At 52.6% G+C, this 12056-nt stretch overlaps 5 protein-coding genes across 5 annotated transcripts in view; 2 read left to right on the forward strand and 3 right to left on the reverse strand.

Annotated features, from left to right (window-relative positions):
* Positions 1 to 183, forward strand: part of METBIDRAFT_206796 (uncharacterized protein) — a 1545-nt gene extending 1362 nt beyond the window's left edge. The window contains exon 3 of the mRNA XM_018855001.1: positions 6 to 183. Within this exon, the coding sequence (XP_018710252.1) occupies positions 6 to 105 (100 nt within the window). The 3' untranslated portion in view covers positions 106 to 183. The remainder of the gene's footprint in view (positions 1 to 5) is intronic.
* A 191-nt stretch (positions 184 to 374) lies between these two features.
* Positions 375 to 1418, forward strand: METBIDRAFT_45045 (mitochondrial 37S ribosomal protein mS43; the record flags this gene model as incomplete). The annotated part of the gene is made up of 1 exon (XM_018857868.1): positions 375 to 1418. The coding sequence occupies one exon, from the start codon at positions 375 to 377 to the stop codon at positions 1416 to 1418; it is 1044 nt and encodes a 347-aa protein (XP_018710253.1).
* Positions 1419 to 5691: 4273 nt separating this feature from the next.
* On the reverse strand, positions 5692 to 7036 carry METBIDRAFT_206803 (uncharacterized protein). The gene has a single exon (XM_018855002.1). The coding sequence runs from the start codon at positions 6666 to 6668 to the stop codon at positions 5865 to 5867; it is 804 nt and encodes a 267-aa protein (XP_018710254.1). The 5' UTR covers positions 6669 to 7036; the 3' UTR covers positions 5692 to 5864.
* A 1492-nt stretch (positions 7037 to 8528) lies between these two features.
* On the reverse strand, positions 8529 to 8815 carry METBIDRAFT_32802 (uncharacterized protein). Its single transcript, XM_018856132.1, has one exon. The coding sequence runs from the start codon at positions 8713 to 8715 to the stop codon at positions 8536 to 8538; it is 180 nt and encodes a 59-aa protein (XP_018710255.1). The 5' UTR covers positions 8716 to 8815; the 3' UTR covers positions 8529 to 8535.
* Positions 8816 to 8931: 116 nt separating this feature from the next.
* Positions 8932 to 11807, reverse strand: METBIDRAFT_88234 (uncharacterized protein; the record flags this gene model as incomplete). Its single annotated transcript, XM_018859288.1, has 2 exons — positions 8932 to 10608; positions 11783 to 11807. 2 exons carry the CDS (start codon positions 11805 to 11807, stop codon positions 9026 to 9028), a joined length of 1608 nt encoding a protein of 535 aa, XP_018710256.1. The 3' UTR covers positions 8932 to 9025.
* Between the last annotated feature and the right edge of the window lie 249 nt (positions 11808 to 12056).

Genomic DNA, 12056 nt, shown 5'->3' on the forward strand with positions numbered 1-12056 from the left:
ACGACCATTAAAAGCACGAACATTAAAAACACGACCATTAAAAACACGACCATTAAAAACACCAACATCAAAAAAACACCAACATTAAAAAAACACCAACATTAAAAACCGAAGCCGACACAACAGCCTGCGCCACCTGCAAAACCAGCGTTGTGCTGAGCCCAACCAGAGCCTGGGGGCCCGCCCGAAGCGCGCCGCGGCCCCAAACGAAAAGCCGGCCCCAGAGCAAAAGGGCCCCAGAGCAGAAGGGCCCCAGAGCAGAAGCAGCGCGGCCGCGGCCTGCACGCAGCGCGCCAGCCGGGCGCCAAATTTTCATACGACTCCAGCCCAGCCCACCACAGATTCCTAAACCCCCCACATAACCACACCACACCATGGCCAGACTCGCCGCTCCGCTCCGCAGCACGCACAAGGCGTTCGCGCGGCTGCTCACCTACAAGCTCGCGGAAACACCGGTGTTCCAGCACATCAAAACCTCGCAGTCCGCGTTCCACGGCTTGTACTCCTACAAGGCGTTTGAGGACTTGTGGTTCAGGCAGGGCGAGGCGCTCACGGCCCGCTTGAACGCGCAGATCCACGACTTGGGCGTGGACAACACGCCCGCGGACTTGTCCGAGCTCATTGCGTCCACGTTCAACACGCCGGAGTTGGCGCCCATCACGGCCTGCGCGGCCCGGCTCCACAACTTGCAGTTCTGCCTAGAATCGCTCCGGCCCCACGAGGCTGCGCTTCCGGGCGGCAAGCCGGGCGCCGAGGCGCTCTTGCGCACGCCCTCCATCGCCACGCGGCCCGACAACGAGCCGGCCCACGCGGCGCTCCGTGAGTGGATCGACGACTCGTTCGGCTCGGTGGCCGAGTTGCGCTCGCTCTTGTTGAACTCCGCGCTCGCCATCAAGGGCGACGGCGTCACGTGGTTGGTCGCCCAGGCCTCGTACTCCGCGTCGTCGTTGCGCGGCGGCTCGCAGGCCGACTTGTCGTTCAGCACCTTGGCCGTCGTCAACACCTACAACGCCGGGGTGGTGGACGACGCCGTGCGCCTGGGCCAGCTCTCCAAGTTGCGCCAGCAGCGGCTGGCGCGCGAGGAGGCCGCCGCGCGCAGGCAGCGGGAACGCAGCGAGATCGCCGGCGCGCCTCGGCTGCCGGCAGAGCCCTCCCTTGACGCCGTGCCTGCGCCGGAGGATCCCGCGGCAAGCACCGTGTTGGGCTCTGTCGAAGAGGCCGAGGAGGCCACGTTGTACCTGGACCGCAAGTTGGTGCCGTTGCTCGCGGTGGACGCGTCCATGCGGGCGTACTTGCACGACTACGGCGTGTTCGGCAAGCTGCAGTACTTGGACAGTGTGTGGAGATGCATCAACTGGGACGTGGTGGCGGAGCGGGCCCCGGCGCGCTTCAAGCCCTCGGTGGTGTTTGACCGCTAGGCCGCTGAGCCTTGGCCGCGTGTAAATAGATCACATGGAGGGGCCGGCCGGGAGAGGGGCCGGCCTGGCCATGTACCATAGCGATGTTCATACCAACTTCAATGTATCGACTGTGTTAAGAGACGGCGCGGTGGTGGTGTATTATGATGGTGTATTGTGATGGTGTATTATGATGGTGCATTGTGATGGTGTATTATGATGGTGTATTATGAGATGGTGTACTGTGATGGTGTATTATGATGGTGTATTATGATGGTGTATTATGATGGTGTACTGTGATGGTGTATTATGATGGTGTATTATGATGGTGTATTATGATGGTGTATTGTGATGTTGATGTATTCTAATGGTAGTGTATTATGATGCTGATGTATTCTGATGGTGGTGTATTCTAATGGTGGTGTGTTTTAATGATCGTATTATAATGATGGTGTATTCTAATGGTGGTGTACTCTAATGATGATGTATTATAATGGTGGTGTATTTTAATGATGATGCATTATAATGGCGGTGTACTCTACTGATGTATTCTACTGATGATGCATTATAATGTTGATGTACTCTGATGGTGGATGTACTCTGATGGTGGATGTACTCTGATGGTGGATGTACTCTGATGGTGGATGTACTCTGATGGTGGATGTACTATACTGAATACTGTACCCTATCGATGGTGATGTATTATAATAACAGTGCTCTACCATGATGATAGTACTGTATTAGAACAATGCCGTTGTACTGTAGATGCACTAAAATGACAAGGATGTTTTCCATCACTCATCACATCAATGTGCCTGGCCTCCTCCTCCTCCATCTTCAACGCGATGAATAAAACCTTTTCGTCCCTTGGTGGGACCAAAACAAGCATCGCAGAAAAGGGACTCGTACGTGTTGTACAAGAAGATGTGCCCAAAGTGTCGATCCCATTGTATATGTACCCGTTCTTCTAATCCACTAGTATTATATAAGAGCCAAATTCAATTAGTGAGTGAGTATCCTGACTCTTGGTGATAATTCATTGTGGAGGTAACAATATCAAGAAGTTCACGCTGATACAGCACTATTACAGGCTTTACTCTGTTGAAATAGATATATCGTAAGGTCATTGTGACTTCATCGAATTGATCTTGTAGCGACGTACCAATGATTTTCTGCCGTGACGGCTTTGTGAAGGTATTGCTCAACGATGGCATCACTTCAGTATCACATCAATATCATCAAATAGCCTCCGGCAAAAACAATACTATGGCAAACTCTTGAGGCGGCAGCTATTCTGTCGATATTGTTCACGGGAGGTCTTGTCGATGCTCTAGTAGCGATGTTACAATATCACGTCGGCGACCTGCTTGTGCTCTTCGTGTGCTTATCTGTTGGCAGTAATTCAGTTTCCTGTGGCTGGCTATTGTTGCGTGTTCTTGCCTCAAGGTTCTTTCATGACGTGATATCATTCGACTGAATCTATGGCATCGATACTATTTTATCAATGGTATGTCACCGATAATATATATTACTCCACCTCACCATCTAAGATCTATTGATCTTGCATTGATCTAAGCACAAGTTGAATTCTAGCCATGTCGTATCGCCGATACTGCTGCTCCAATATCAGTACCCTCGTGTTGTCACATCACGCCAGCTATTCTAGTCCTTTCTTCGATGCTGACGGAGAATCACCAAAGCGTCCGTGGGACTTGCGTGCAGTGGTCCTGTAAGCTCCATCGAAAAGTCTTTAGTGATTCCATCGCAACGATGTTTTATATTGAAGATCCTCTATTACTTTAAGTACGCGACATCGATACAACGACATGTGCAGCAACACTGATACGCTCTGGAACTATTTTTAAACATGGCAACTGAATAAAAAAGGACGCGGTGTTGGAGCCACACATGTCTACAGCTGACACGCTGCAGCCTTCATCTGGCGAACATGATCCCGTTGTCTGTATTACTGCGACATACTCTCCAAACAATGAGACATGCCTCATCACAACCACTGGCCCGAGGAAGCCGTGCAACGGTTACTTGTACCAGGCCCGTGCTTCAGGAGAGCATCCGCCCATTGTCTCCACATTCGTAAATTTCCAGAGGCAGAACGACCCGATGCGAAGATTGCCTCAGTTCCGACACCGCCATATGACCTTCACACCATTGCTGTCTACTTCTTGATCACCTTCTTCACGATCTTCTCGACCTCGTCCCAGTCGTCCGTGGGCAACTTGGTCATCTCAACGTTGCCGAAGTAGTTCATGATCGCCTGCAAGTCAGCGTACGACTTCTTGTCGTGCACGAAGGACACCGACACACCCACACGGCCGAAGCGCCCCGTGCGGCCGATTCTGTGCAAGTACGTCGAGGGGTCGGGCCGCTTCTGCGCGTCGAGGGGCAAGTCGTAGTTGACCACCATGGACACGGAGGCAATGTCAATGCCGCGGGCCAACACGTTGGTGGTGATCAAGACCTTCGAGCGGCCCTCTCTGAAGTCGTCGATGTGGCGGTCTCTGTCCGCGTTGTCCTGGCCGCCATGGAGCACGGACACCTTGTGGCCCTGGGCCATCATCATCTTGGTCAACTTGTCGGCTGTGTGCTTGGTCTCCACAAAGATGATGGACGAGCCGATGGTCAACAAGCCGTACAAGCCGCACAACATCTCGAACTTGTGGTCCGGCGAGTCGCAGTCCATGAAGAGCTGCTTGATGCCGTCCACGTTCAACTCCTCCTGCTTCAACTCCAACGAGTTGGCGTTGGGCACGAACTTCTCTGCGTACGCACGCACCTCCGTCGGGAAAGTCGCGGAAAACAACACCAACTGCGTTGTCTGCGGCAACTGGCGCTTGACGCGCACGCACTGGTCGCCCAAGCCCTGGGCCTCCAACATGGAGTCCGCCTCGTCCAACACAAACACGCGCAAGCCCGCGGGCTTGATCTGGCGGTACTTCAAGAGGTCCAACACCACGCCCGGCGTGCCCACCAACACGTGTTCCGAGACGGCCTCCTTGCGCCCCACCAGGCCGGGCACGACCAAGCGCGTGGAGATGCCCGTGAATCGGCTCATGCTCTGCACGACCTCCAACGTCTGCCGGGCAAGCTCGCGCGTGGGCGCCAAGCAGAGCGCCTGCGGCGTTTTCTGCAGCTCGTCCACGCGCGAAAGCATGGTCAAGGAAAACGCCGCGGTCTTGCCGGTTCCCGACTGCGACTGGCCAATCATGTTTTGCGGCGGGTTTTTCAACAAGAGCGGCAACGCCTTCTCCTGGATTTTGGACGGCTTGTTGAACTTCATGGCGTAGAGGCCCTTGAGCAACGTGTCTTTCAAGCCCAACTCCTCGAAGGACTTGGCGGAGAAGAGCGGCGAGTTGGGGTCTGCCTGCAAGTCGGCCAACTTGACCTTGACCTCGTAGGTGGAGTTGATCAAGTTGGACTCCGGCTCGGCGGGCGGGTCAGATGTGTCGTTTGTGTCGTTTGTGTCAGCTGTGGCTTTCGTTTTGTTTGTCTCGTTTGTGTCTTTGGCACTACTTGCATCTTGTGCAGTTTTGTCTTTGGCGCCGGCAGGAGTTGCGGGGTTGGCCTGCTCCGGCGTGGCCGCCGCGGCGGCCAGGGCCTTGTCGTCCTTCAACGACAAGGACGAGAGAATGTCGGGGATGTCGGAGCCGGGCATGCTGCGAGAAATACTGAGGCGGTGGAAGTGAAGCTTATACTTGGAGATCTACGGTGGTTTTTTTTGTTGATCTGGCACGGGCGGTGCACGGGTGTGTGCCGCCGCGCGCGCCGGTGCCGTGTTGGAGATCCTGCCTTTACATGTGAGCATCTAGCCTGGGGCCATGAAGTCGAGCGGCAAAGCGTGGTGGCACAAGACGGCCCGCTGGCCGCTTGGTGCCGTGAGGCCCGAGACGCGTGCGTAGCATTTCAAAAAAAATGCGGGTCTCGGGACTCGGCCACCCGTGAAGTAACGCGCTGGGGGGCGCACCATGGCCCTGCCCCAAGTCTCCTCTCTGTAGGTCTCTGGGCTCGGAGGCCAGGGAACGTTGTTCCCCGCAAAACCGGCGAAAGCCAGCTATCCGCTTTTGCGTGGAGATCCCCTCGCCCGGGCCCTTTCCACGTGTAGTGAAGTGGACCCCACCTGCGCCACGGGAAAGCTGGACATGTCGGAATCAAGTCCACCTTGTTTGCCTGGGTCCCAGCGAGCACACTCGCCCTCGACGTGGATTAGGGTTCGGTGGCATTTGCACCTTGAGAGGTTGTAGAACGGTGTTTTTTTTTTTGGTTTTTTTTGGAGCACAGGCTGCCGTCTGTCATGGGACACGTTCTAAAGCCGAAGCGTGCCAAGGCGGACAACACTGTCTGTTTGTCAAGCCCCAATATTCTTGCCCAAGACCCGCCCCAGTATTATACCCCAAACCCCTGCCCCAAGAACATAGCCAAGATCATACCCGAGATCACACCCCAAGATCCTCACACGTCCGCGACAGGCAACAAGTCCGCGGCGTCGTCGTCCGCGTCGCCCTTCAACACCTCGGCCTCGTCCACGTCGTCCCAGTCGCGAGGCCCGCCGCGCCCCGCGGCCGAGAACGTCATCACAAACGCATTCTCCACGAGCCGCACGGCACACTGCACGCCAAAGTCCCGCCGGCAGGCGCGGGCCCCGAGCGTCTGGATCTCGTGCGCCTCCACCTCGAGCGACCTGCGGTTGCTCATGGGCAACATGTCGGCGCCGTCGATGAACTTGCGCATGTCGCCGATGTTGGTGGTGCGGTGGATGCGCCGCGGCGCACATGTCTCGCCAAGACCCATGCCGCGGCTGCCCGCGGAGCGCCAGAGACCCGCGGCTCCCACCAGGTCGAGCGAAGGGGCTCTGCGGTCGTGCTCCATGATCGTGGGCAGGGGCAAGTCCACCAGCGCCGAGTCGACGGACGCCATGTCGCTGGGCACGGCCGAAAGCGTGGCCAAGGAGAGCTCGCTGGCCAGGCCGGCCGCGTGCTTCTGCCACGCGAGCGAGTGCCGTTTCTGCGTGTTTTCCTGGCCCTCGGGCCCGGCGAAATAGACCTGCGAGTACCGCTTCCCGACCGCCGCGTTCGGGTCGAGCGGCGAGAGCGCGTGTGCCGGCTCAGGGGTGGCGCGGGCCTCCGGCGTGGGTTGCGGGAATGGGCCGCTGATCACCAGCGAGGATTTCTGTGCCCGGACGGACATGTCCTTCAAGGAGCGGCGCGTCTTCAATGAGCTGAAAAGACTGGACTTTCTGCTTTCGGACTTGATCATGATGTGGGGGCTGCTCGGGTGGTGTGTTCTGGGCTGCTTGGAGCGGCGTGTTCTGGGCTGCTCGGGCTCTGTGTTCGGCCAGTTGCCAGAGTGGGAGGCAGACACAGCGGAAGGTCAGAGGCGGCTGGTCAGAGATGGTTTGGACGGGAGCACGCGGAGTCGATATTGCCTGTTTGGGCCAGTCGGGTGCGTGGGGGAAGACGGGTCGTGAGAGTGTGTGTCGCTGCCCACTCGTTTCGTTCTTCGTGTTTCGTTTCTTCGTGTTTCGTTTCTTCGTGCTTCGTTTTTCGTGTTCCTCGAGTGAAGGCGCATCTCCATGCACGTTGGGTATGGGGTACGCGACTTGGCAGCTCCTTCGGCACGATCGGCGTTCTGCATGCTTGCCTCGGCGGGCGCCTTGAGCAGAAAAAAAAGTTTTGGGGCCATGGCGGCTCCCACCGTGTGATGAGATGCCTGGTCCGTGTGATGAGATGCCTGGTCCGTGTAATCAAAAATCAAGGAACAAACTTTAACGGGTCCGGCCAACGGGCTCCGGTCAACGGGCACTCTTGGGCTCCCGCATCCCTACAAGCAGGTCCTGCAGGCGGCGGGCCTTAGTCGGGATGCGCGCGCGCCGGGGGCCAACAAAACAAACGTTGCATATGCTGCGCCGCGTGGGCCGGATGGGGGTAGGCACATCTAGGCAGGTGCCACATCTTCGAGAGCTTGTTGCATCGAGCATGTTAGATGGCACGGCTCATCTTTTCTTTTTCAAGGCCGAGCGCGGCCGACATGGCGGAGTGCCGCTGCCACGCAACTCTCCATCTGGCGCCTTCTTGCTTGCTGTTCGCGGGTAGTTGAAAAGAAGCACCGGTGCACTCGATTCTGAACCTGCAGATCTACTGGCAAGTCGTCGTGAGGTTATGTGTTCCAGAATGGTGGCCCTGCTGTTCGCGCGGGTACTTTCCAGTAGTCCTTGATTCCCCATCACTTTCATCAGAGATGTATTGATAAGAAGGTGAGGGCCGTGTCTTCAATCCCTTTCGACATGGCAGTTCGTAAGCCCTTTGGTTTGGTTATGTAGCAAATAAAATAGAGATCACTGAAAAAACACAGAGAACAATACTCATTGCATACGACTCAGTGTCAGGTCTCTGAAGGTTAAGAGCTACAAGCTCTATGGACTAATGTTGCAAAAGGCAAACCAGAACTTTCACCGTCACCAAGGCCATGAGCAACAATTGTAAGACTTAGAATGAGCAAAGTTGGGTTATGTGAATGAAAACAGAAATAGACCCAAAAGCCAATAGAAAATTCCATTCTCACGAATATCATGCTCCCTCTAAAAGACCATGCATAGCGCCCTAATAAATAGACTACGGCTCCTCCCGATTCCAAGTTTGTCCGATTTCGAATGACCCAGGGCCAATCACAAACAGGCGTTTCCTTGATCGTATCGATTTCTTGCCGATGTGTCAATCGGCAGTTTGCTCATTCTCAACTTAAAAGGCCTGAATGTATGTTCTCAAAACAAAGTGTTGGGTGTGCACTGATATTTTGCCTCCAATCGCACATTTGCGCGGTTTCAAACAACAGAATACCACTATAGCTGCTCATGCTTCTCATTCTAACCAAGGTGCTGTTTGTTGGATTCTTGTAGGATCTAGCAAAGCCAAATCCATGTCTTTAATTTAAAGCCAGTATAGGGGCCCCAGAACTCAAAGTAGACTTTATGCTGAAACTGTCGGGCTGACACTGAGATGAATCCTGAGTAATCTAATGCATGCTAAACAGATGAAAGGTTAATTTGGACCGTCCCGCTTTAGACGAAAGCAAAAGATTTTCAAATACAAAGGAATATTTATGGAGTACTTATTAAAGTGGAAACTCAAAGAATAAGCGGTTTCTGAACACGTTCAGACGGCATGCGAAAATAGCGAGTCCTGCGTCGTCTCGCTTCTACTTGCCAGATTATATGGCGTCGAAGAACAATTGGTACGCACTTGCAAAAGATGCCGAACGTGTACCCATACTGAGATTTCCAGGTTTGTGGTTCGAAATAAAACATTGTTTCTGGTAAGGGTCAGACTCTCAATAAATTAGTTGACTCTCAATAAATTAGTTGACTCAGTATACCCAGGTGTTCTTTCGAAAAACTGAGTTGAGCGAAATACTTTCTCCCATGGCTAGACAGTTGTAGACGACGTAGGCAAGTCCAAGGGCAGTAACAATAAAGCGGCACACCATTGTGCCGCTTTATTGTTCTTTTTTTTTCTTTGCAATTGCCTATGTTTGCACCTCTTGCGTTGAATAGTCTGGATCCAACCCTCAAGAAGAATTATTCGACTTACTATGTACAAGTGAAACCTTTGTTTTACTTATTGCAGGGGAATTATTGGCCAAAAGAATGGCTCTTTTCCAGTATACCTCTTGAGTTCCTTGGTGCTCATTTGGACCCATTTCTCTTTTCTCAATACATTTCCCCCCTTGTCTCTGCCTGAAAGAGTTTTTGTGATATACTTGCTAATGGGGACTCGAGAAACAGCAGAAATTCCTTTGGGGAGATAAATTATCACGTCTTCTGCGGTCGCTGGATCTGGTCTTGCCCCCGTGGCCTTGATGTTCACGAAGCCAAGGCCCCGGAGCACGATATCGCATGACCCGTCAAAAGGAGGAACCACGTGTTTCTCCACATCTGTTTTGAGGTGGTCCACCAAAAACACGTCACGAACAGCATTGGGGTCCTTTGCATCCTTCCATACCTGCATGGCCTTTTCCATATTGCTGAATACGTGCACCTTGTGGTTTATCACATTGCGGACTTGGTACATACAGCCTCGAGGGACCTGTAGAAAGAAAAGCCCGCCTACTGTGACCACTTGGCCTTCTTTTGCAGTCACATACTTCGAGAGATAAGTGCCGTGTTTGTGAAACAAGGCGCCTTTCTGCAACTGCTTGATGCTTTTGGCAGAAAGAAAGTCGTACAAGTGTGCTGCGTGCTTACTGCTAAAACCAGGTACATCAAAGACGGTGGTGGATTTTGAGAGTTCAAGCGGAATTATGTCACGCGTGAAACCAGGCATAAAAGAAGAGCCGGGACCGATATCCGTTTTCTGTTTCTCCCACATGCGAAGACGTAGCCTGGCCGCAGCATACGAGCGAGCATTCGAAATAATGTCGTCCTGTTTCTTTTGTCTATCCCGTTCTTTTCGTGCATTCGGCAAACTCTCCCGTTGTTTTCGAACTACCTGCATCACCAGCTGGAGAAGCGTCGACTTACCTGAGTTGACGCTTCCGATGAAGAAGGAGTTGTTACGAATAGAAGCCAAAAACGTGTCTGTGTTCCAGTCAGACTTTCCTGAGACAACATGGACATGGTTTTGAGGAACACCGTATGTCCTATGCATGTAATCCTGAAAAAATTGAGTGCCATATCGAGAAGCGAGGTTGTTTGTAGGGAAAAGCAAATCCGACTTTGTGATGACATACTGTATTGATTTGGCAGAGCGGAATCGAAACACATCCTCATTGAGCGATAAGGGGAAATCAACCAGGCTCACCACATATACCAAATGGCCGTCTTCAGGCACACGTTGCATTACTTGAGCCACCGATTCTGTCTGATACTCAGCTGCGTCAAACGCAGAACGGTGATGTGCGTTGCGGCAACGGAGACACTGATGTCCACTTCGTTCTTGCTGCGAGGGAGAAATGGGTTTTCGGTTACGCGGCGAGAGCAAGTCCATCTCTGCCCCATTGAGTAATAGTGACTTGTCCTCATCGCTTAAGTCGCGAAAGTGGTCGTCGAAAATCTTATCTGTCAGTCGCGTGGGGTTCGCTTTTGCAGCCTTTTGCGCATCGGGCACAGACGCTTTTGGTTCTATGAAATATCCGGCAGCCTGTGGTTCGGTTTTCTGCAACGTGATTCCACACGATGTGCACTTAGGAACAAGAGAGTGGGCTAAAAAATGAGACACATGTGCTAGGCTGGAATCCGTGTTCAAGTTGCGCTTGGAAAAGGCGATGGGTGCGGGTGGCCGAGAGATATGCACGAGACATCTGCAAAGCGAGACTCCGCTTATTCGCTTGAGCGTTCTGCGAATTATGAATGTCATTTTGTCTTCAAGCAAGCGCTGTGACGTATCGCTCCAGTCGAAGTAACAATCAAACGCGAAGCACGGCACGTGAGCGGGCTACCCCGATGAGGTTCAATTTTCTGAAAGAACGTCTAAAGTCACGTGACTCACAGTGCGCAAGAGGTAGCGACATGCAGCACGTGATTGTGCTATCTCAAGCTTGCGCAGGCGGTCACGGATTTGCTTCAGGAACACTCTCGCTTTCTGTACCACTTGCCTCACTTGCGCGTCGATACACATGGTCTTTGGCGCCATGCGCAAATTTGCTTTTTTTGGCACCCACAAGCTGATTTATCTTTGTTTACACCTGCATGGAGAAAAGAGCGGGACTTAAAATTGAACGTCCTTGGTAGTACCTTGTGCTATTGTTCAAATTTTACAATACAAAGTGAGTTAACTAAATGCACAGCTTGAGTTCAATTTCAATAGTATGCAGCAAAGGGCTTGGCATGTGGCGCGTAAAGTGCAGCACACCTGCTTAGGATTGTATGGCACTGCATGTGCATCTGGAGGAAAAGAGCAAGCACTGAGCTCCGCGCAATACGTTCGATGATTCCAACGTATTCCGGGAGATTCCACATGATTCCAGCTGACTTTTTTCAACCGCTTCACCCTTGAGTATTTCAAAATCTATCTTGTGGGGAAAAAGTATATGTATCTGGTAAGAAAAATGTATTGTTTTCATTCGTGCACGGTATATTGGCGCTAAAGGGTCATGAAGAGGCCGATCGGGTAAATTAATGCGAACGTCGGCTCCTGGCCAGGATGCGAGGGCTTCACAATGTGCACTTGCACTTGGACAGTCTAAATTTTTCTTGTGACCAACCACGGCTATACCTTTAATCTCCACAGTGGAAGACAAATCTGTAATCAGAAATCACGTTTGACTAGTTTGACCGCTCCAGAAACACAAAATACGTTCACTTCGTATCAATGTCTGCAAGTCTGAATGAAGCAAGTGCGAGTGACGTGGCAAGTCCTTTACCCGAGCCATCTCACCCGGAAGGCTTACCTGCAAGACCATCGGGGAAACAAAGAGCTTTCCGCAGAGCCCATATAGATGCCAGCAAATGCATGCACAGCAGGCTACATAAAACATTGCGCGAAAGCGTGCTTAACAATAATAAAACAAGCCTCCATCTACACTCATACTGGGTTAGACTTTCCGCTGAACCTTAAGTCTACCCAAGAATTTCCCAAAAGCCCGAGTCAGATGCGGTGCGAAGTCTCCTTCACGAAACATTGATCGCCAACAAAACCCAGTTCACTCCAG

Source organism: Metschnikowia bicuspidata (genome assembly GCF_001664035.1).
Source record: "Metschnikowia bicuspidata var. bicuspidata NRRL YB-4993 chromosome Unknown METBIscaffold_5, whole genome shotgun sequence".
In the NCBI taxonomy this organism is placed as follows: Eukaryota; Fungi; Ascomycota; class Pichiomycetes; order Serinales; family Metschnikowiaceae; genus Metschnikowia; species Metschnikowia bicuspidata.

Bases quoted from the DNA above. Each gene is read 5' to 3' on its own strand.
- METBIDRAFT_206803 (XM_018855002.1), bottom strand. From the start codon at position 6,668: ATGATCAAGTCCGAAAGCAGAAAGTCCAGTCTTTTCAGCTCATTGAAG.
- METBIDRAFT_32802 (XM_018856132.1), bottom strand. From the start codon at position 8,715: ATGTTTTATTTCGAACCACAAACCTGGAAATCTCAGTATGGGTACACG.